The sequence below is a fragment of the Thalassophryne amazonica genome, chromosome 6 (assembly GCF_902500255.1).
Source record: "Thalassophryne amazonica chromosome 6, fThaAma1.1, whole genome shotgun sequence".
Classification (NCBI taxonomy): Eukaryota; Metazoa; Chordata; class Actinopteri; order Batrachoidiformes; family Batrachoididae; genus Thalassophryne; species Thalassophryne amazonica.
The window spans coordinates 87701891-87724804 of NC_047108.1; the positions used below are offsets into that span (position 1 = coordinate 87701891).

At 42.3% G+C, this 22914-nt stretch overlaps 1 protein-coding gene across 1 annotated transcript; it reads left to right on the plus strand.

The window, feature by feature from the left end:
* Positions 1-11796: 11796 nt before the first annotated feature.
* Positions 11797-21103, plus strand: LOC117512579 (proline-rich transmembrane protein 3-like). The gene is given in 8 exon segments (XM_034172717.1): positions 11797-12694; positions 13875-14186; positions 19027-19125; positions 19128-19204; positions 19206-19548; positions 19551-19639; positions 19641-20223; positions 20226-21103. Coding segments are annotated over 8 exon segments (3132 nt in total). The 5' UTR covers positions 11797-11883; the 3' UTR covers positions 21044-21103.
* Positions 21104-22914: the final 1811 nt, after the last annotated feature.

The following is a 22914-nucleotide window of genomic DNA, read 5'->3' on the forward strand; positions in this document are numbered from 1 at the left end:
AGGAGTGCAGCTCTACTGAGGAAGGTCTGTGAGACACATTAGTGTCACACAGACATGGCAAAAGAAGAAGACATTAGTGAAACTGTTTGATTTGTTTGTTTAGGCCCCCTTACACTTGCACAACTTTGATCCCTGCCTTGCGACACTCTGCCGTGCACAAAAGTAAACTCGCCTCAAACCCGTTGTAAAATGTGCGCAGCTTCGTGCACGTGTGCAGAAGGAAATTTTTGAAATTTCAAAATCTCCATCACTGTTAATTACGTGAACTTCAACGTGAACATTACGCAAACAAGTCAAAAACACTGCGTCTTGAGTGCGAGTGATTGTGTCAGCGTATAGGGTTGGGTATTGAGAACCGTTTCTTACGAGGTATCATTAAGAAATGATTTGATCCACCGATATCAATAGTTTTTTTTTTTTTTTTTTTTGCTTAACGTTCCCTTATTGGTCCTTCAGAGCAGCCGTGGTTTTTGAGGGTGTTTGTCGGGAAAATGATCATTCTCTACGTTGACCCTGAAGTGGGTCTGTAATCAACCGCTTCTGCTGCGCGACTCTTTGAAGCGTGAACCAATGAGCAGTGCTTCGACTCCACTGGCTCGTTGGTTCTTTGATTCACTGCTCTCAGAAAGCGGCAAGTCCACTTCTTAACCCCTCTCAGAGCCATTAAATATGTCAGTTGTGAGTCACTTTTTTGTTGCTTAAAGTCACTAGCCTGGGACTCATGTCTTGTTTGCAGTCAAGAAACGAGAATCGTCCTCTGTTCCTTTGACACAGCTCCAAACACTTTGCAGGTCTCTGCCGAGACAGAGAGTCCGGTCAGAATGAATAACTTCGAAAGGAATTGCCGCTTTAAATTAAATTACACCTCTTTCCAAACGTTGTAATACAGACAAGAAACTACAATCGACTAAAACTTTTTTTCCTCCCAAAATGAGACGTCCTGCATTCTTTATGAATTACATCCTGACGTGCAGCACAGCCAGCTGCAAGAGCTCAGCTCAGATGTATGGAAAGACGTTCATGCCAATAATGTCTGAAAGGAAATGCTTTTGACAAAAACTACATATTGTGTTTATTTCTATTTATGTCCAGAGATCAAGGTTCCACCATGTAGAGTTTATTATGTCCAGAGTTTAAGGATCCAGTGACCAATTTCATATTTATTTACTTTAAGACTCAATAAAATCTTGTTGACATAGAAAACCTGTAAAGCCCATTTTAGTACACAAAAATTCACAAGAGGTATCGATAAGGGAATCGTAATGATTCAAATGGATAAGCGGAATTGATAATGGTATGATCTCGATAAAAATCTTAGCAAACCCACCCCCATCAGGTGCACCGCATCACAGCGCAGCGTGTCTGCACAATTATAATGAGATGTAAATCTATCATAAACAGTACTTTTTACGGACACATACTTTTACACACAAGAAGGGGTGAACATGCAACTGTTTTACCAAGCCATTACAATATAAACATGACAAATAATTACCTTTTTAGATGGTTCCAAATGTTTCTTCCACCTCATTAACTGCGCAAGTGAGAGAGAAGTTGCAGCTGGAGCAGTCCTCTGTGATTCCAGAAGCGATCAGAGCGTTTTCAACAGCAACTGGAAGATAAATGATTAATCTGCTACAGAATAATTATTTTTATATACACAGCATCCAGCACACAACGGGGGCATCCAGCGGAACAAAGCCGGGTGTGCGGATCAAAGTCTTCCAAGTTTCAGGGCACCTTTCAAACAGCAGCTGAAGGCTTTTTGTTGCAAAACCTTTGTTAGACAAACTGGCTTTTTAAATCCATTAATCTGTAGTTCTTTGTACCTACATTATGAAGTCACCTGTTGGGTACACATAGTACTATAGGAAGGCATTGGACAAAGGTAGTGACATGTTACTAAAAGACGTTTCTTGGCAATCAGGTTGTTTACCTTCAAGCTGCTGGTGACCTGTCAGTTAACCTTGGTGGAAAGGAGAAGCCAGCTCACTTTCTTGGCATACCTGACTGGAGAGACAACCATATCTGCACTCAGACCATAACAAAGCTGTTAATCTCAAGACATAGTTTCCATGTGACTATTTTCGCTAATATTCTGCATCATCGTTCTCATCAGTCACCTCCAGCATTCCGAGCTCCTGTACATTTTTGTCAGTGATCCCCTTTAACCTTCCCAGTGTTTAATCTTCACTTTGGTATTTCATTGCATCACCATATATCCTTCACCTACTTCATTCTTCCACTTCTCCCAGTTCTCTCTTACTTTAGGATTCATAAATCCAGCTCCTGTCTTTCTGCTCCTTTCAGACCTCAGCCAGCAAGCAGGACAGTATGCCATGCTTTTAAAAAGCTGTATTAAATTGGGGGACAGAAGTGAAAGAAAGGGTTTGAAATTCAATTGTGGAATGATCTTCCCACAGGCATAAAACTGCCATATTCTGTAGAGACATTCATGTTAAACGTTCCTTACTATTTCTTTCTAATGACATTGGTGCATGTACTTGTTTCAGGTCACGTCTGGCAACATAGCTGGTGCTGCACATTACGCATCTGCCACAATATCGGAAGTGCACTTGGACCTGGATGGCAACGATACAGTAGACAACCGGTCCAACCCCACTTCACGAAAGAAACTATATATCTGATGAAATGCAGGCACCCCCTTTTACTCCATCTACATGGCCAAAATGTCATAGCAAACATAGTTATGACATATGAGGGCGATTAGGAATTTTTGTGCCTGACCCAGAAAAAAGTAGGGTGTAGTTCTCCATCTTTTGCATTCTGAGAAACCAACATTTCTCAAGAATGTGTGAAGTTTTGACTCACTGGGTGCAATGTTAAGGGCCCCCTTCACACATAGTACGAATAAGTACAAATCAGGGCGAATCACGCCGGAACAGCTCGTATGAGCCGAGGGGCAGGCGTGCACAACACTGGCGCAGCGGGGAAACACAGGGTGAGCCGCTAGAGCATGTGTAACCACATTGCACAGCTGCTGTGAAAAAAATAAAAATAAAAATACATACCACCCATAGGGATTCGAATCTGCAGTTTACAAAAGCTCTGATTGCCAGCCAGAAACTTCACCATAGGGCTACCATTGCTGGCCTGTAAATGGTGCTGAAAAATGTCTGAAATCAACAAGGACGTGGACGAGGTGTGCTGTGTGCGGCCGCTGCAGCCCGGTGCAAAGGCAAAAGACATTTTATGTATTTCCACATGAGGACAGCAGGCAGAGACACGCGCCACAAGGTGGAAGTTGTAAGTTAATGTCCTTCAAAACATGTTGTTTTGAAGCAGATATCACAACAGCAGCGGCTGTGGGCGGACATGCCCCCCTGTCCGTTCAGCGCCCAGACCAATGTGTCACTCTGTGTTATGTGGTCATTCATTTTCATTATTTGTTATATAATTGAGTATGTAGGTATTGTTGTAATTATTTATATAACTGTCCTGGCGGTGGTTTCTGTGTTTTAATGTGTGCCTTGAGCCGTCATCCAGCAGTCAGTGTGCTGCGATCACCTGACAGGCACCTCCCTGTGCTGTGTGCGCTCAGACCTGGCTGTCCGGCCCCCATGTGATCAGATCTGTGCATACATATAAGCATTTCATGCAAGGGGGGGCTGTGACACATGGGCACACGTGTGAGACACATGCACCACGTGTGTTGCTTTTTGCAATGCCACACTCGTGGGGGCACTTAGACAAATTTCACCATCCAAGCTCGAAAGTGATCATCTGCTGACTGTTTTCATGCTAATAGCGCGAATGGCCACACATTTTCTAAGTGCCAAGTGAGTGGTGTTAGATGTTTGTGTGTCACCTGGAATTTGGCAGACACCTACCGCGAGAGGGCTTGAATGGGCTCTCACAGCGCACTCTGTCTTTCAGCCACTGGTGTGCACAAATAGTTGTAGCAACAGGTGTATGAGGCGTTGGAGGATCTTAGTCTTCATCCAGTACAATCGCAAACACACACCACTCCGACTCCTCACTCAGATTCTCAAGTGTTGCCATCAGGGCAATCATTCACACATAGTTGCATTGTATTATAATACATTTAAATTTCATTGTTGTGTACATTATATATACATTGTTTTGTATTATTTACTATTAGGATCTAGCCTGAGTATAATGTAGCAACAAGTCATTTTTCAAAAGTTTCTTAAATATATTTAACGATACTGAGTTTTGTATTGTATCGTCAATTGCATTCCAGATCTGTGGACCTTTGCATGTAATGCCAAAATTAGTACATTTCAGTTTACGCTTTTTACCCTTCACCTGATTTTCCTTCTTGTGTTATATTCATGAGATGGATAAGTAATTGGATTATTTGGCAAAGTCTTTCATTTCGCTTATATACTACATTATACATCATGCATGCGTTCTGAAATATGTTGCTCTCAGTTAGCTTCAGAAGCCTAAGCCTATAAAAGAGAGGATCAGAGGGAGCAGTGCTCGCAAAATCACTAGCCCGACGTCCTGGGGCTATGTACTTTTTCACTCGGGCTACTAAATTTTACACCCCTGCCCGACGGGCTACCTAAAACTATACCCGATATCTTGGCTGGCTGAGGATGATAGGAGATGGCGCCGTCCTTCTGTGTGTTATGTGCGCAGCCAGGCACCCGCTCGCTCTCCCGCCCGCTTTCTCTCACGCGCACACACGAGCCAGCCGCATGTGCACGAAGCACCGAGTACGATGAAGTGAGAAGAATAGGAAGCAAAACAGTTGCTGGTTTAGTCTGCAGTCACCACGCTACTATTCAGAATTGAAGCATCGCAAACACTCGCCAATATAGATGTCTTTTGATGGTAGGTTACTAAAGTTTAAAAAAAAAAAAAAAAAAAAAAGAAACGCACGTGCGAAACAATTATATTTATTTATTTAATTCATTTGTTCTTTTTTTGAACACAGATGGATTTACGTCGATATTTTAGTTCTGTGCAGCCAAAAAACACAGGTCAGAATGAAGAGGGGGCAGAGAGAGAGGGACAGTCCAGCACAGATGAGCAGGCAACCACACAGGACCAGGCCAAGTCAGCGTCAGAGCAGCCAGCCTCCACAGGAACAGAGCGACAAGCCAGCCCAAAAAGAAAGAGTTCTGAAAAATCAGACTATGAAGCAAAAAGAAAGCGCACATTTGTGGTTTCATGGACTAAGGAATTCCCTTGGCTGGAATATGATAAGGTGAACAAAACAATGTTCTGTCAAGTGTGTCGTCAATTCCCTACAATTTCTGACTCCAACAATGCTTTTGTACTTGGTACTAGTAATTTAAGGAAAGACCCCATCAGAACCCATGACAACTCCCTGTCACATAAGAAGTGCATTAGTGCCCAGTCTGCAGCTTTATTCCCAGAAGAGACACCAATTGCAAAAACCATACAACACATGAACAAGCACAGCAGGATATAATGACTAGACTTTTTAGAACAGCATTTTATGTTGCAAAAGTGAATTGCCAATGGCAAAATTTGGCAGTCTTTGCAAACTTCAAAAGCAAATGGCATAGATGTAGGTTCTACTTACCACAATGACCATGCCTGCAGAGATTTTTATTAGGGCTATAGCAAAAACCTCTAGAGACCAGATTCAAAAAGATATCAAAGACAGCAGGTTTTTGTCTGTGCTCGCGGATGGGAGCACAGATGCTGGGGTTATTGAACAGGAGCTGGTTCATGTTAGATATGTAAAGGGAAATGGTGACATATCTACCTACATGGTGAAATGCCAACCAGTCAGAAGCTCAAATGCTGCAGGGGTTCTAGAAGCCATTGATGAAGCTGTGGACCATGTAGGCATCAGGGCAGACACTTGGGGAAAAAAAAGTGGTCTGTGCCAATTTTGATGGTGCTGCTGTAATGATTGGAGACAAAACTGGAGTAGCTGGGCGGCTCAAAGAAAGGGCACCTCACATCATTACTATACATTGTGTGGCACATAAATTAGAGCTGGCAGTGCTGGACAGTATTAAAGGATGCGAGTACCTAGCAAAATTTGAAGACACACTCAAAAGCATCTTTAAGATGTATTATTATTCGCCAAAAAAGAGAAGGGAACTGACTGAAATAAGTGAAATACTCAATGACAAACTGGCACATTTTAGTGGCCTAAAAAGCACCCGGTGGCTGCCAAGCAGGCTGAGATGTCTAAAGGCTGTGGAAAAAACTACACTCAAACAGTTACCCATTTAGAAAACATGTCAGGAGGAAGTGGTGTTACACCAGAAGATGCTGCAAAAGCAAAGGGGATTGTGCAGGAGATGAAAAGTGAGAGATTTGTTAGATTTCTGCATTTTATGTTAGATTACAGCACAATCCTTTCCAAATGCAGCACTGAAATGCAGCATGACAAACTGAGCATTATGCGAACAAATCAGTTAGTTGAGAGCACAACATCACACCTAATCAGCCTTAAAACCAAGCCAGGTGAATTTCAAAGATCCCTGGACACCAAACTCACAGTAAATGATGATGAGAGTATTTCTTACAGTGGAACAAAACTCACAAAAGCCAGCGACCTGTTAGGGGGGATGTGAAAACAAGGACAAAAGTGCCATTAGTACACTGTTCTTGAAGATTATTGACAACACAGTTAAGTACATGGACAACCGATTTAAAAATCTTTCTCAAAACCCTTGTCTTGTTTCCAAGTTTTTGACCCTTCTACTCTTCCCAGCTCAAGACTAGAGCTGTCAACTTTTGGGGATGAAGAGGTGGACTGTCTTGTCAAACATTTTGATACTTTGCTAAATGAGGAGGAAAAAGTCAAATTCCAGAAGAATGGATGGATCTAAAAATGTGGCTTTCAGCACACCGTGGTAGCAAACTAGACACCTTGTACAAAGATCTCTTATCTGAGAATCCTGAAAACCTGTCCCATGTGTTGTTGTTAGTGAAGTTAATGCTGACACTAAGTCCATCAACAGCCATTTGTGAGAGAGGATTTTCCTGCACGAACCGTGTGAAAACAGTATACCGCACAACTCTCCAGGCTGAAACACTGAATGACCTTATGCACATCTCCATAAATGGGGAATCAGTGGAATCCTTTTGTCCTGAGACAGCAATTCATTTCTGGGTGTTGAGCACAAAGGGCACAAGACATATTGTACACAAAACAGGAAAGACAGTGAGCAGAGAAGAGGAGACTGTGGCACAAGAGGAAATGTCTGAAGATGATGAGACTGTTCCCTCAACAACTGGCATTTTCTAATTTGCCAGAATAATCCATTTTCTTGTTCTTGTTCTGTGTTAATAAAAGTTCCAAAAATGTTAATTAGGTTAAATGTGTTATCACTTGCATTAAAACATTAAAACAAAAAATGGGCCAGTTCATTTCATTTCGGGCTACCAAAACCTGAAGAGTGCCTGCCCGAAGGGCTACTAGGGATTTTGAAATTTTGCGAGCCCTGGGGAGCATTACGTTCAGACCAGGTTATAACACAAATCACTTTCTTTTGCAGAGCAATCAATTTATTGAGATAACTAGGATACGTATTACACCATATAATATTGCAGTAATTCAATGTGGTTCAAATAAAGTTTGATAAAGTGTTATAAGAGCTTTAAGAGGGAGATAATGTCGAATTTTATGAATAATCCAACATATTTCGATAACTTACTTGTCAATTCATCAATTTGTTTTTTAAAGTATAAAAATTCATCAATATATATACCTAAAAATTTTCTATACTGTACTCTTTCAATACCAATTCCATTAATCTCTATCTGTACATTTCAGTATTTATCCGAGATCTGTTAGAGCGAAACATAATGTAGTGAGTTTTATTAATATTTAAAGATAGTTTATTGCATTTGAGCCAAATGTCCACTTTAGTTAATTCTTCATTAACTGTTTTGGAGAAACTGAAGATTTTTATGTGATAAAAAAAAGATTTGTGTCATCTGCAAAAATAATTTTGTGTAATATATCTGATGAATTTATAAAATCGTTTATGTAAATAATAAAAAGAAGTGGACCTAATATGGATCCCTGTGGAACACCACATTTTATTGTTTTATATTGCGATTTACTGGTATGTATCTGTACGTAATGCTCCCTTTCAGACAGATAGCTTCTGAACCAACTGAGTGCAATACCTCTGACACCATAATGCTCAAGTTTCCCCAATAGATGTTAAAATCTATAGTGTCAAATGCTTTTGATAAATCAATAAATATCCCCACTCCACATTCACCTCTATCTATAGCATCATATATTTGCTCCATAAGATCAAGAATAGCCATACATGTTGATCTCTTTTTCATGAAGCCATACTGAGATGTGGTAAGTATGTGCAATTTGTCCAAATATTCACTTAATCTATTGTAAACAGTTCTCTCAAATACTTTGGAGAGAGTAGGCAATACAGATATTGGACGATAATTATGCATATTATTTTTGTCCCCAATTTTATATACTGGGATGACTTTTGCTATTTTGATTTTTTTTAGGTACAAACACCATGTATTAAGGACAAATTTATACAATAGACAAGTGGTTCAATAATTTCATGAGCCACATATTTTATAATTTTACTACAAATACCATCCATCCCTCAGTGCATGAACGTTTAAGTCCCATTATGATTTTAAGGACTTCAGCTTCATCAGTTGGCTTCAGGAAAAATGATTTAGAATAGTTACCTTTTAGATACAAGTGATATGTAGCACCCCCTGGTGGCCTTGTAATCTTTGATAGCAATTCTCCTATGGAGTTAAAATAATTGTTGAAGCTATTGGCAAGATCTTCATTTGCCTGTTTGCTTTTGGTGTCAGGAAGAACAGTTGTTTTTTTTTTACCCCGGCTGAGAACTTTATTTAGTACTTTCCAGCATTGCTGGAAAGTACTAAAACTAGAAGACCTTTCCTCACTGACAAAGACACCAAAGCCACCGGTCTCCACAACCTGAAACCACAACCCAATCCATGCAAGCACTGAAAAGAGTAGAAGCCAAAACACTGATGAACACAAGGGCTCACTGGGAAGAAGTCAGAGACTCTGTACATCAATGAATAGACTTTTTCTCTAAATGTATTAAATGACTCAGAGTCACCTTAACTGTGCACATGCATGTGTGTGCAACTGTAGCATATAAATGCAGTTATTCCTCAGTTCTGAACCGGGCTTACGTGACTCATCAGCACCAAAATGAATCCTCCCCTAGGCACAGATTTATGTTTTCTGCACGTTCCCTCCCAATGTTTCAGACTAAAGTTTCAGCCTGAACCTGACGCTGCTCCCCACAGGTGTCTCCCATCGTGACTCATAGCAAGAGGTTGAATAATGGAAGTATATTCATATACATCTTTGAACAGAATAGCTAAATACTCATTTTTGATAAGAAAGATGTTTGCTGAGGGGGTGGCAGCTGTTTGGCTTGGTGACTCGTAGGGTTGTGCACTAAGTAGGAGCCTGGGGGTGTCCTTGCTTCACTGGGATGTCTCAACTCTATCACGCTCAGTATTACAGCTGCGTCCTGGTTTCCATTGCTCAAACAAAACCAGCTCAGAAGGGAAGAGAGTTCTGCTGCTCGGAAACAAAGGGCCGAAAACTTTGAAGGTGAAATCAACGTATGCTGATCCAATGACTCTCATGGTGCAGACAGGAAAGGAAAACATATATTAATCCATCTACCGCTGTGTAGTTGTGTGTTTTGCTTTTGTAAGGTGCACCGTATTACATAACATAGAAGTTGAACTCTTGCCTTTATTTATGCATGCTTGCTATGTGTTCTGAAACCATACACTGTACCACACCCTGTTTTTTGTGATGGTGTTGTGCTGCCAGAGCAATCAGCATAGCAGATGAGCAATATGCATATCTCAAATGAAAACAATACTGATTTACACAAGCAAAGAAGATGAAGAAGACAGCGAAGAGGAGGGCAGCCACACATTAGTGCCCAAGGACCAACTCCAGATGAAGAGACAGTGCTTTGGTCAGGGGCAGGAAAAGGAGCACTAATTTGCATGGTTTGATGGTGGGAGGAAAACTGAGTGCCTGGTGGAAACCTACACAGATAGGGAAAACATGCAAACTCCCACATAGAAAGGAATTAGGTATTGAACCCTGTACCTTCCTGTTGTGAGGCAAGAATGCTAACCACAGTTCCACCATGCTACAGAATGAGGGTCAATAATATCCTTATCTACAAAAGGGGCCCTGTATACAAAGTGTGGGAACCAGTGGTCTGGGGCATGTCATGTTCCCTTTAAGCCAGCATAGAGCAGGCACACAGTTCATTGGTACAGGAATGTGGATGCAGGTGAGAAGGTTTCTTGTCAGTAATCGATCAGTGCCAACCTGTCAGTTTGCACAAGTGGACACCAAAGCTTCCTGAGTTGAAGCATTAAGGTGAAGTTTTCTATTTTTCCATGAGTGCTTTCTACTTTTGTTTAATAGTTGTTTTAAGTTCAGTTTCAATGTGTATACAAGCAGGGTCCTATGTGCTTTTTATAACCATCTTGTGTAACGTTTGCTTGAGTATTGCACCCACTCAATATCAGAACTACACTGTGCTGGACTCTAGATCACATCTTTGCTTGTCTGTGGTGTAACCACATTCTGCTACCAGTCAATATTACTCCAACAGCACTGCATGTGACCACACCGTATTTTAGACAAGCATACCCATGAGTCCAATTATACTTGATATGTAGATGGAAGCTAAGCAGTGTGGGGCCTGGTTAGTACTTGGATGGGAGAGCTCTTCGAACACCAGGGGCTGGGTGTGTTTCTCCATGTAACACTGCAGTTGCCTCAGGAAGGGCATTTGGCATTAAACGTGCCAAATGCCAATGCGGATCTGGCTGTATCCGCTATGGTGACCCCGACCAAACGGGAACAGCTGAAAGGACGACGACAACAACAACAACAACATGTAGATGATGCAAGGGTTGGGTGTGAAACCACAACAGGATCAGCGAAAAACCGCAAATAAAGTTTCCTTTGTGCTGTGTGCAACTTTGTGCTACGTAGAAGTTCGGGTCCAGTCAGTTTTCAAGTTGTTGCAAGTTTGAGTTTAATGTGTATTGAAGAAAGCCTCCAATGAAAGAATAAGCAAATGTCAGTGGTTGACTCAACATATTAGTTTTGGTTAGTGATTCCTTCAGTCTGGGTCACAACATCTAAACTAATTTGTAGGAAGCCTATTGAGGAACTGGCTAATTTTGTTTATTCAATCTGTGGTGTTCACTCTCAATTGCAATTGCAATGATTTAAATTTAGAATTTTAATCAACTTCATGTATTAATCAGCCCCTGGTTCTGTTACTTATTAGATCTAAATGTTTCTACACTTTATTCACAGTTGTGATGCAGGTTTTTGCTCAGTATTTTCAGAAATTCTGTGAGCTCTACAAAGAATTAACAGGAACATTCAGACAGCATCTTGTAAATACAAAACAACTCAGTGAACCAGTTTTCTGCTGCCACGTGACAGCAACACATGGCCCTGAGCCCGACCACACCTCATTTTGAGACTAACGCACCCACAGAGCACAATTATACTCGTATACTTTCATGACGCGAGTACTGGTGAGAGTGAAAGTGACAACTGTCATTGTACACTATTAATGATGTGTGCTTTAAGTTTCTGAATACAATAATGCCCCCACCCCCTCCAAAAATAAGAATTTCAATAAACTGTCAAAAAATGATGGTACATGTTTACAGCATGTTTATGAAGATCGTAGCAGAGCGTTGGTTCTGATGTTTTGCTCGGTTACATCGTCAAAGCGATTGAGTTTCTTTTGTTACATTTTCACAGCATCATCTTTTCTCACTGTCAACAGAAGCCCAGAGGAGGGATGATGTGACGGACAGACAGGCTCACCGCCTGCACCGATCACCTCTCAGAAGCAGATCATGGCTCCCACGGACATCCTTTTCATCAGTGTCTTCATCTGCTCCATCCATCTCCCAGATGCCCAGGTCCTCACTGGTTCTTCCTCCTTCTCTCCTGTAGAGGTGCTGAATAAGTCTTCACCTTTACCAACGAAGCAGACTACTCAATCCTGGCCCTCTTTCTCTGAGAGAGGGCGAACTGATGTGCCTTTCAAAGTCGTGCTCCGGGACACAATGACAACAGCAGCGCAACAAGGGCAAAGAATGACTCATCCGACTGCGCAGTCCACTCCTTCATTCTTGTCTGTACTTTCGACCCACAACCTGAACAGTGGACCTGTGCGAACCTGGCCAACCCTGGCTAGGTCCAGGACGGACACCGCTAGCCTAGCAGTCAGCAGGGCTTCTGGTGCAAGAGATACGACTATAAAAGCCTCAACCTCACTTCTGCCAACCTTATCGTCCACTGCTGGGGCTGACTCTGCAGGAGAAAAGCTAGTGACAAACAGACAGGAGGAGGCACCAGTCAAAGAGACAGAGGAGGCCAACCAACAGGAGTGGGGTTCCGGGAGTGTTCCAACTGCGGTGCTTTCAAAAGATCAATCACCCGTTCCCTTGCCCACAGTTGGTCATGAAATGGCACAGTATCAACCACAGGCACAGAATGCGATATCTGAAGGCTCTGCATCAAAAACGTCCAGCATGAAAACGTCAACTGGAGACAGCCAGTCCACAAAGCCAGCTTGGAGTCCTGCAACACCACAGACTGAGACCAGACTCACATTGTTACCTTTGGTAACGCAGGCAACAGCTCACACTGTAGCATTAACAGGTGAGACACCAAATGCTGTGGAATGCTTTGTGATAATCAGGGGATTTTCTGTAAAATACAATACACCAGAGCTGCTGATGGGCGTAATGAGGTTGGGTGAAACCTGAGGTGAAAATGGGGATTTTGGGCTTCTCTAAATGCAGCTTCTTTTGTTTACTGCTGTGGTCTGACAAGGTATTAAAGTGGAACTCAACGCAAAACAAACATCAAGCGTTTACATGGGCATCACTAAGATGCAAAAGTCAAAAGATCGCCTGATGGATCTCATTTAAAGTTGGATGATCCTGTGTGCAGAGTTCACAATCATGCAGCAATGCAACAGTGAGCAAGGAAGTAAGGATATACATCTGCTCGTCTGTTGGAAGGTAGCTGTGAAGGAAGTGAAGATATAGTTGTTCTCAGATATTCGCAAGCAAAGCATGTGCTCATGCATGCCCAAACCTGACACTGACTGCAGCTTTTTTAATATAAAAATTATAATTTGATATGGATGCACAATCTTAAGCTGTCCAGCAGGTTTAGTGTTCATCAGCACATGTCTTCCTTTGCCTTTTCTGGAATAATGTGACTGAAAATTAATATCACTTTTTGATGGTAGTATATCACGTGTAACTAGCTTTGCATGATATGACCCCTTATTAATTATCTTATTTGAGCAAGAGTTCTACCAGGGCCCGGTTTCATAAAGCAGTCTAATCTTTTAGTCTATTAAACTTACTTAGTCGACTACGGTTAGTTGCCTCACGTTATCCGTGTAATCGCCATTTCACATCAATGGCTAAATTTGTAAATTAGCCGTCTTACGTTAGTCGACCATTTTCATGGGTATAACGGCCTCGCGGGCGCCGTTGCCAAGAGAAACCTCCAATACGCAACAGTCTTGTTTACTTACAGGTTGGTAATTTGCAGCACTGATGAAACGTTTTGTGAAGAATCCCCACTGTGTATTCTATCTATTTTTTAATTCCAGTTTTACTTTCTCCATTCTTTTTTTTGTGTGTGTTTTGGCTTGTATTATGATGTGTTCTTTTTCAAGTGAACTACAGCACAGTGCTTGAAACATGAGTATTATATTATATATTATATATATAACATCCACACCAAAATCAAGATTGCCCCTCATATTAGGATGCTGTTGGTGTAAATCTTCTCCACAACACTGTCTTCTCTTGATTTCTAGGTGAACTGTCTGCAGACCCTTCATCCACCAGCGGAGTCACTTCAAAACAGGACGACCCTGCTGAGGCATCAACCCCACCTACAGCTACTACACCTGGCTCAACGAACAAACAGCTGCACGTTCTAGGATCGCCAGTTACAGCTCCTATCCAGACTAGTTCACATTTAAACAGCACAGCACAACAAGTGACAACAGCTTCCACAAGCCCCGTGTTAACTACGACACAGGAGGCCGGGAAATCAGTCTCCAAAACAACAAACCAAACTAAGCGAACAACTACAGCTGGTGTAACTGTGCAGTCAACACAGACAGGTGAGAAAGAAGAGGGCCATGTGTTTTAGGAATGACTGTGTTGACTCATTTTGGAGTCACCCCAGTGATTTAAAACGGAATTATTTTCACAGTTGAGACTTTGAATCTGGAGAAAGCTTCAAAGGAGAGGAAAAAGTGAACACATTTTCCATGGAAAGTGGGGCGGTTGTGTCAGGAAGGTGCAGTGAAAGGAAGAAATGTGCAGGAGGTGAAAGGAGGATTTAATAGAATCCCAGGCAGACAAGAGAAAAGCAGGGTCTGAAAAAGAAGGGTCTGTTGCTGGAATCCCAATCACAGGGAAGAAGGACTGTCTTAAGTGTGCACAGAAATTCAGGGACTTCAGGAAGGTAATGAAAAACAGACAGAGAGAGTGAAGGAAGGGGAGCTGAGGAAAAGTAAATGGAAAAGTAAAAGCCCAGCACATAAGACGCTGTGAGAGCAACATCTTAATGACGTTTAAACTCGGGCTGTGTTGTCCCGTGAGCATGTTTAAATCTTCAAGCCTTTGCAGATCATTGAAAATCCGCTACAGTTATAATACAGTTGCATTATATGTATTGTGTATCTGCTCTGCTTATGTCCACACCTCATTAGCGTTTCCATGACACACAATTGGGCGTCATATTTTACTTTAAGCGTATTTCCATGTGTGGGCCATATATAGCTGTGTTAGCAGGGCTCGTGTGAGAGTAAGGGTAAGGAGAAGTTTAAGTATCTCCAGCCTGTGAAATGTGATCTGCACATCTGGAACGTGTCTGGATGTTACTCCTGTAAGAAGAAAAAAGGGGGGGGGGTTTGAAGAAGTCAACATACAGTGTAAATAAAACTGTGTCGGGGAGTGACAAAAAGTGATAGAAAATAATCACTTCAAAGTAAAAGAAAAAAAAACTCTAGCTGCACAATTAGTTTTCCAACAAATATTTTTAAATTATATTTTGTATCTACAGTCTTGGTGGCAATCAGACCTACACGTTCGGAATGAAAGAAACTGAAGAAGCAGCTAATTTCTAGCTATTTTATTCATAAATGCTCAAATAGTTGTGCATCTGATAAATGATTACTTCAAAACAAGCCCAGACATGTCCAGCCAGACTGTATACAGTTGAGTCTGACCATATGTATTGGTCAGGGTGACGGGTATCTACTACCACGAGGAATGACCACCTTGAAGAGGGACTGATGGGCAAGGCCATTCTCTATATTCATGCCAAATTTTGTGACCTGGAAAGTTGTGATTTTATTGTAACCTTCCTGTGACCATGACCTTTGACTTTGATCCCTTTGCGTGCTGAAAGGTATCTACATTGGACTGCTATATGTGAATTTACAAGAGTCTGCAATGATGATTTGCACTATTTTTCACACCCTTAAAAAAAAAATCTAAATTTTTCATGTTTTTTTTCGTTATGACATCACCAAATGACACCATAACTTAAAACTTTTGATATATTCTGGATCCTCTCAAGTCCTTTAATTGACGTTTTACTCACATATGAAATTTGACCTACTTTAGATCACTTTTGACCTCAAGGTAAACCCTGAAGGTCAAGGTCGATGGCTTATCCCAAGCAATGGCTTATGGGCAAGACCAATCACTATACCCATACCAAATTTGGAGGCCAAATTTCAAAAATTGCAACCAGGAAAATTGTTTTGTTGAATTTAGTGTTTGACCTTCCTGTGACCTTAACCTTTGACCTTGCCCCTTTTGTGTGCTGAAAGGTATCTTCCTAGGGCTGCTATAAGTGAAATTGCAAGAGTCTGCGATGTAAACTGTGTGCTCCAGAGCGAGTTAAAGGTGAAAAATGCAATAATTACAAAAAACAAACATACTGAGTAACATATCTTTGTTTTTTGGCAAGATAATAAAAAAAATTACAATACTGATATATCTGCAGATAGATACATAAAAAATGGCAGTTCATTCCGAACATTTTATTATCAAACCTTATGACAAAAATGTAACTCAGGCTTGATGTTTTGCAGTTCAAACATGAACTTTATTATAAATAATATACCCAAAAACCAACTAATGTACATCACTCTGCCTTCAGTGGAATTGGCAGTTGCTGTGTCACATCGCTCAGCATTTGCATAAAATAGACTCCTCGTCTATTTTGGCCTTGCCTAGCAGGTGGCAAAGGACCAGTCCCGTTATCTCTATAAAATGCCCACTCTGATTGAAAATTAATTGCAGCTACTCGCTTTTGCTTTTTTCTCTTGGAGCCCATGCTTGACAGCATCACTGTCAACAATCACACTGGACAAATACATGTGAACACCATTTCTAACAGTCAGTGTTTTCTGTTCCGTTTTCACATTAGTAAAAATAACACTGCTACAGATTTGATTGTGAAATGCTCATATCGGCTGATATTACCGGCCAACCAATATATCAGTTGGGCTCTGGTATGCACTATATTAAAGCCTATAGTTTTAATACCATCTAGTGTTGAGGTTTAAGATTGCAATCAAACCAATCAATAACTGAACCCCTCCCTTACACTCCTATAACACAGGGCACCATTCTGCTACGATCATCCACGATCCAAAAAAGTGCAAAAACGTGATGAAATGGCTTAATCCAGACTGCCTCCTAACAGGCTGATTTATAAAGTGCATACCTGGCAACTCCTGCGAAAATGAAAGTAAGGAGCAGCGCCCTCGGACACAACCGTAACAAATGCCGCTTCGCCTCCAAATTTTTACCCTGATGGAGCAAGAACAAACAAGCTTTAAAGACATTTGACATGATTGAAGCTGTTAAGACTACAAACACCCAGAAGTTCCCATGCACTAGCAACGACTTTGCGAATCAGGATGAAGTTTTCGAACAGTTTGAAAATTTGACCCCAATGATGCTATAACTACTACGTATATCAAGTTTGTGCAAGATTGACAAAGCTGGATCAAGAAGTTACTATAATGCTTCAAAACGTGCCCCGATTTGGTATTCGGGATTAAACAGGAAGGAATAGCCCCATTACCAAGCATGTGTTTGAGTGCTTATGACAAAGCTGAAACGGAGACGGACACACTGTAGATTTGAATGGTGACGGCGTCATGCATATAGATGAAGTAACTGAAGTTACACTCTTGTACAGTTACACTGATCATAAACTATTTCAAACAGAAACATCCATGTTAGCAAGCTAGCCAGGTGTGCGATCACTGTTTGGCTTTCACACAGGCTCAGCGATGGATACAAAGCTGAAGTTACTGAATTATAATGTGAACCACAACCACTCATCCTAATCTACTATCTGTTATGAACAATATGAAAAAATAGGATGGAGAAATATGTCAGAGTCCATTTTGTTAGCTTTGCAAACTGCGCTAGCTTCATTGTAGTACAAGGAAAGGCACTGGGTAGCACGAATAAACGCACAGGTTATGTAAACATATGGATTTTTCCCCATATGATCTGACCCACATCTTTTTTTGAGAACACAGTAATAGAGTTTGGATGGATTACAGTCTAAAATCTTACTGCTAAATGATGCTGAAAACTCTGTCATGCACTTTCTAATAAACAGAACAAACTAGCTTTCTTTAATTGATCTGTTGCATCAGAGTTCACCCATTTCTAATCAGTCTATCCTCTGTTTCATTTGGAGACTTAAAAGATAGTAGCCTCTCTCGCTCTCTCTCTCTCTCTTCTCTATATATATATTTTTTTTTTTCGCTTCCCTTTTGCCAAAGCTGGGGATTCAATTCTACATGTAGACTGTACTTATTTTTAGAACAAAATTTAGCGCTGTGCTAATATTGTGTGTCAGTGGCGCTTCATTTGAGTGTCTTACGGTTCCTGATCCTGTTGTCTTTCCAGTCGAGTAGCTCACAAAGCGTTGGGTGACGAGTGGCCCTGTGATCACAATGCTGTTGGGTGTTTCCAGGACATTGCAGGAGGAGCTGGAGTGGCTTGAACAAACACGCTGTTAAGTGTGCGAAAATGAAAATGACATTGAGAGAGAGAGAGAGAGAGACACACCGCGGCATACCGCACTAACACATTATTCTCCTCTGATGGTGGTTGTGCATTTTTAAAAATTCTGCTAATTTGAAAGGCATCCATACAAAAGGCATACATACATTGTAACACTGCGGTGATTATGTAACGAAACTGTTCTAATTAATTGCACCAATTAAAGCAGACAGTTATGACTGGCTTATCGAGATGACATTTACGTCGTTGTGAATATAATGATGCACGTCATTGCAGTGAGAGTTGAGATGTTTGCGTTTTTTGAGTATCATTGGGATTGTGGTACATGCACGCTTTAATTGTAGCAATGAAATGATTTAGAGGTTTGAATTAGATTTTTCTTTGAAAACAGTGGCTTTGCATTCCACGCTGCTATTAGCTGAGGCTTTGCACACAGCATCAGAGAAGTAAAGACAGTGGCCTTACATTAAGGAACAATTGCACTAATAAATCCACATCTTGGACGGTGTGCGCCTTGTGACTTAATGTGCAATAATGTACGCTGGGAAAATATTTTCTTGCAAGGAAAACAACTATGCAAGAACTAAAAGGAGGCAATATTAACTGTGCATTCACAGAGAGGAGAAACAGACAAGACTTACTATATATTTAGTAAATTGGAGGAGTTGTTTAGACAATGTCTTTGGGTTTAGAGCTTATTTGAAACAGGATACAACCTGTTCAAATGTTTGTCTTTTGACATTGATGGTGAACTGCCCCCCTCTAGTGGTTCTGAATTGCATTTCATTTGCTTTCACATTTCTACCTCTGCTTTTAAGGCGTTCACACATTTTAGCTTCTCAGTCTTCAAAATGTGAACATTAAAGCCCTTTTTTTTTGTTGTTGTTTTTCTAGGTATTTTGTCCGTCCCGACCACCACTGTTCTACCCGTTGCCCAGACGAGATTGGGCCCCACCTTGCAGACTGCTGTTGCTCAGCAAAACCGCTCCGTTCTCCTGGACATGCTCCTCAACCTCCCCACTTTCCTTCAGCTCACCCAGCTCCTGCGCCCAGCGTCAGTCCAAGCCATAATGTCCACACTTCTCTACTGGGTCGACCTGAGCCAGACGCTGGCTTTCGCATGGGAGTTACATGTTTACGGTTCAGCCAGCCTCTTCCTCCTCCTGTTTGCTGGAGCTGCTGTTGGCCTCACCCTGTCGCCCAGCACAAACTGTCCTCACCAGGGTGCTCTTGCACTTGCCAATGCTCTCTTAATTTTGGCCGGAGGCATTAGGGCGGCGCTCTTTCTCGTCGACCCTTATGGCACACGGCACTTCCTCCCGCGACCTGCAGTCACAGCGCTCTACAACTTGCCTCTGCACCTGCTGGTATGGACGCAGGAAGCTCTGGTGCTCCTGGCCATGAGGGCAGTGGGAGTAAGGTGTTACCGTCTGCTCTGGAGTGTCCTCCTATGGTGGCTGTGTTGGCTGTGCTGCAGTGTACGCTGCTGTTGGCAACTGATCTGCTTTTCCCCAGCTTTTTCCCCTGTTGTGCCCGTCACTCTGCAGATCCTGTCTCTGTGCTGGGGCATTGCACTCTGTCTGGGTTTCCTCTGTTATGTGTTTCCACGTTTACGCTGCCCCACCATTCCACACCATGAAGTCCCTGAAGAAGCCAGGAGGAAGGCTTTGACGGGGAGCAGGAGGACAGGGGTGATCCTGGCCAGAGTGCTGGCAGTGTGTGCGGTTCTAGGAGCACTGTGCTGTGGGCTGCATGTGCACGCCACCCTGTGGCTATATGGAATGCTCGGGGATTGGACACGTTTCAATTGGGGATGGTGGCTGGTGCACTTCTGGGCCCGACTTCTTGAGCTGGCCTGGGGATTTTCTCTCCTACTCCAGGGATCCTGGCTGTTCTGGAAGCCTCAAGGTTGCCAGGGTAAGAGAACGGACTGAATAGGAGCCGGTAGAGCAGGAGGAGACTTGCCATCCCCTGGACAGTCTGTGAGTTCAACTAACAGACATACATGCTGGTCTAAGATAGTCCAAAGTCTGAGAGGAAAACCCTGTAGAAAGTCTGAAAGCAATGGAGTAGGAGGAGGTGGAGGATCAGGGAGGTCCCTAACAATTCTACCAGCCAGGAGCGTCCTGGTGCTGATATCACAAAGAGTCTGATTAGGAACCAGAACCACAAGCAGGTCACTGCTGGACAACGTAGTGCTAAAGACAGTAATAGGGGGTGGAACCACAGGGGCCACTTTACAGAACGAGGTATATCCAATGACTCTACAGGCTCCCTGCTGAGGCTGCAGGCACTGAGTCGACCTCCGCCGCGCTCCGTGAGTGGCAATCTGGTTCAAGATAGAGACACTTCAGTGTCTCTGTATGAGTTTGATCTACGCCCTCCCTCCCCCATTGACCTGACCCGAAGCATTGACGAGGCTCTACACAGGGAACACCTGTTAGGAGGAGGTAGCCTATTTCAGCCATTGACACAGACCTCGCAGTCCCCCTCACCAGGGTCAGGAATCAGCCAGGGGCTATGGCTCCGCAGAAACAGTGATCCTCAGCTTTCTGAGAGCAGTGATGCCCAAACAGAGTCTTCCATGCCACTAGGGGGCAGTGTTCTCAGCAGTGTGCCCAGTAGGCAAGTGACTGCTCCTCCTACCCCTTCCCACCAGGGTCACAGGTGGGCTGGGAAGGCAGTAGGTAGTGTCCCATCATCGGTGTCCTGTCCTGTGTCACTTCGTCCCTCCAGAACCTCAGCGGGGCATCTGGGAGATGATGGAGTGGATGACACGCGGCCGTTTATCACCCCGGACTCAGAAATGGTACGCGGGAGGTCCGGCAGGCCGGTGGGCTCGCGGAGTTACCTTGAAGTCAGTCGACATGACGACTCTGCCAGCGTCAACAGTGAAATTATTGATCTCTGAATCAAACCACAAACCAATAATCTTGCATACAACAAATCAGTAATTTCTGACTCCTGAAGGGAAAAAAAAAAACAAAACAAAAGATTAAAATGTATCTGCTTCAACACATTTTGTCACTGAACTACCTAAAATGAAATATTTTTTAAGTAAGGAAAACATACAAAAAGTGTTCTGGGTGAAATAAAATGAATATCCCCTAGTTGCCTTTTACCTTGTGAAAGGGTTCACCATCTGTATTTTTTTTGGAACAGATGTGATGGATCTTTTACTCTACGAGTGAAATTGGGAGGCTATAGCACAAGTAAACAACCAAACACACTCATGGTCACTCATTGTCTTGATCTCATTCACATTCTCTCAGTTTCAGTCACACACCTGACACTGATACTACTATTTAAAAATAATGTCTCTTCCCCAGATCCAGTTTGGATTTGATTTGGTTGTTAATTTCACCATTCAGCACTGCATGAAACCATTAAAAACAATTAGATCATGAATTCCCTGTGTGGGAGTAGTGCTGAGAACCACCGAATATAAATGATTTTGCTTACAGACCCTGCAGCGGGTGTGTAATCAACCGCTTCTGCAGAGCGACTCTGCTTGAAGCTGAATCAACGAAGCAGTCCGCTGCTCTGGTGGTTCATTGCTTCTCTACATTTCAGAAGCAGCAAATCCACTTCTTAACCCCTCTCAAAGCCATTTAAAGATGTCAGTCATGAGTCACTTTTGTGTTGATGAATGCCACTAACTGGGACTCTTGTTTTGTTGCGGGCAAGAAACGAGAATCGTCCTCCGTTCCGTTCGCACAGCTCCAAACGCTGCGCTGCTCTCTGCCGTGTCAGGTTAGAGTCCAGTCGGAAATTAAAAACTTCAAAGTGAATCACCGCTTTAAATCAACTGACACCTCTTTCCAAATGTTGTAATACAACAAGAAACTACAACGCTAAAATGTTTTTTTTTTTCTTCCCAAAATGAGACGTCCTGCTTTCTTTATGAATTACATTGATGCTGACTTGCAGCGCAGCCTGCTGAGCTCAGCTTAGAGGTATGGAGTTAAATTTGTGCTATTAATATCTGAAAGGAACATGCTTTTGAGAAAAACTACAGATTTTATTTCTATTTATGTCAAGAGATCAAGGATCCAGTGATCAATTTCATATTTATTTAGTTTAAGACTCAATAAAATGTTGACATAGAAAACCCGTAAAGCCTACTTTCAGTACACAGAAAATTCACAAAAAGGTATTGATAAGGGAATCGATAAGGCATCAGATCTATAAAATCTTATCAATACCTAGTCATGCTGCAGAGTACAGTGGGTGTCTCAGTGGGATAGGAGTTGGACCTAGGTTTGATTCCCAACCGCGCTACCTGTCTGTGTCTTTGGATACGATACTTCATCGCATTGTCCCAGTCCACCCAGCTGCAAATGTGGAAGTAAGCTCTGATGAACTACTGTCACCTCTAGGGGGTGTTGCAGACTTTCATTCACTTCATGCTACATATCCGTATATAACCACCAGCACAATGTACCCCAGGGCCTATATAGGCCTCCTTCTTCTATCACATTGCTCGAAGGGCATTCAGTAAAGCATATACGTCTGCCAGTACTCAATAGGCCTGGATCTTCTCTTAGATTTCCTGGAACAGGTTTTTTCTTGGCAAATACCCGTCCCATCCACCAAACTTTACAAAAATGACTGAAAAGGTTTTGAGTGTTTCTGCTCATCCCCAGACAAACAAACCAGCAAACCACAAAGGGTCCTGAAGAAATTGGAGGCAACTGTGCATTTCATCACTTTCATGGCTTTTTTTGCTGTCCGTCATTTGTCATTTATTTGTAATGTAAACGTGCTGTGCGCCTCACTTGT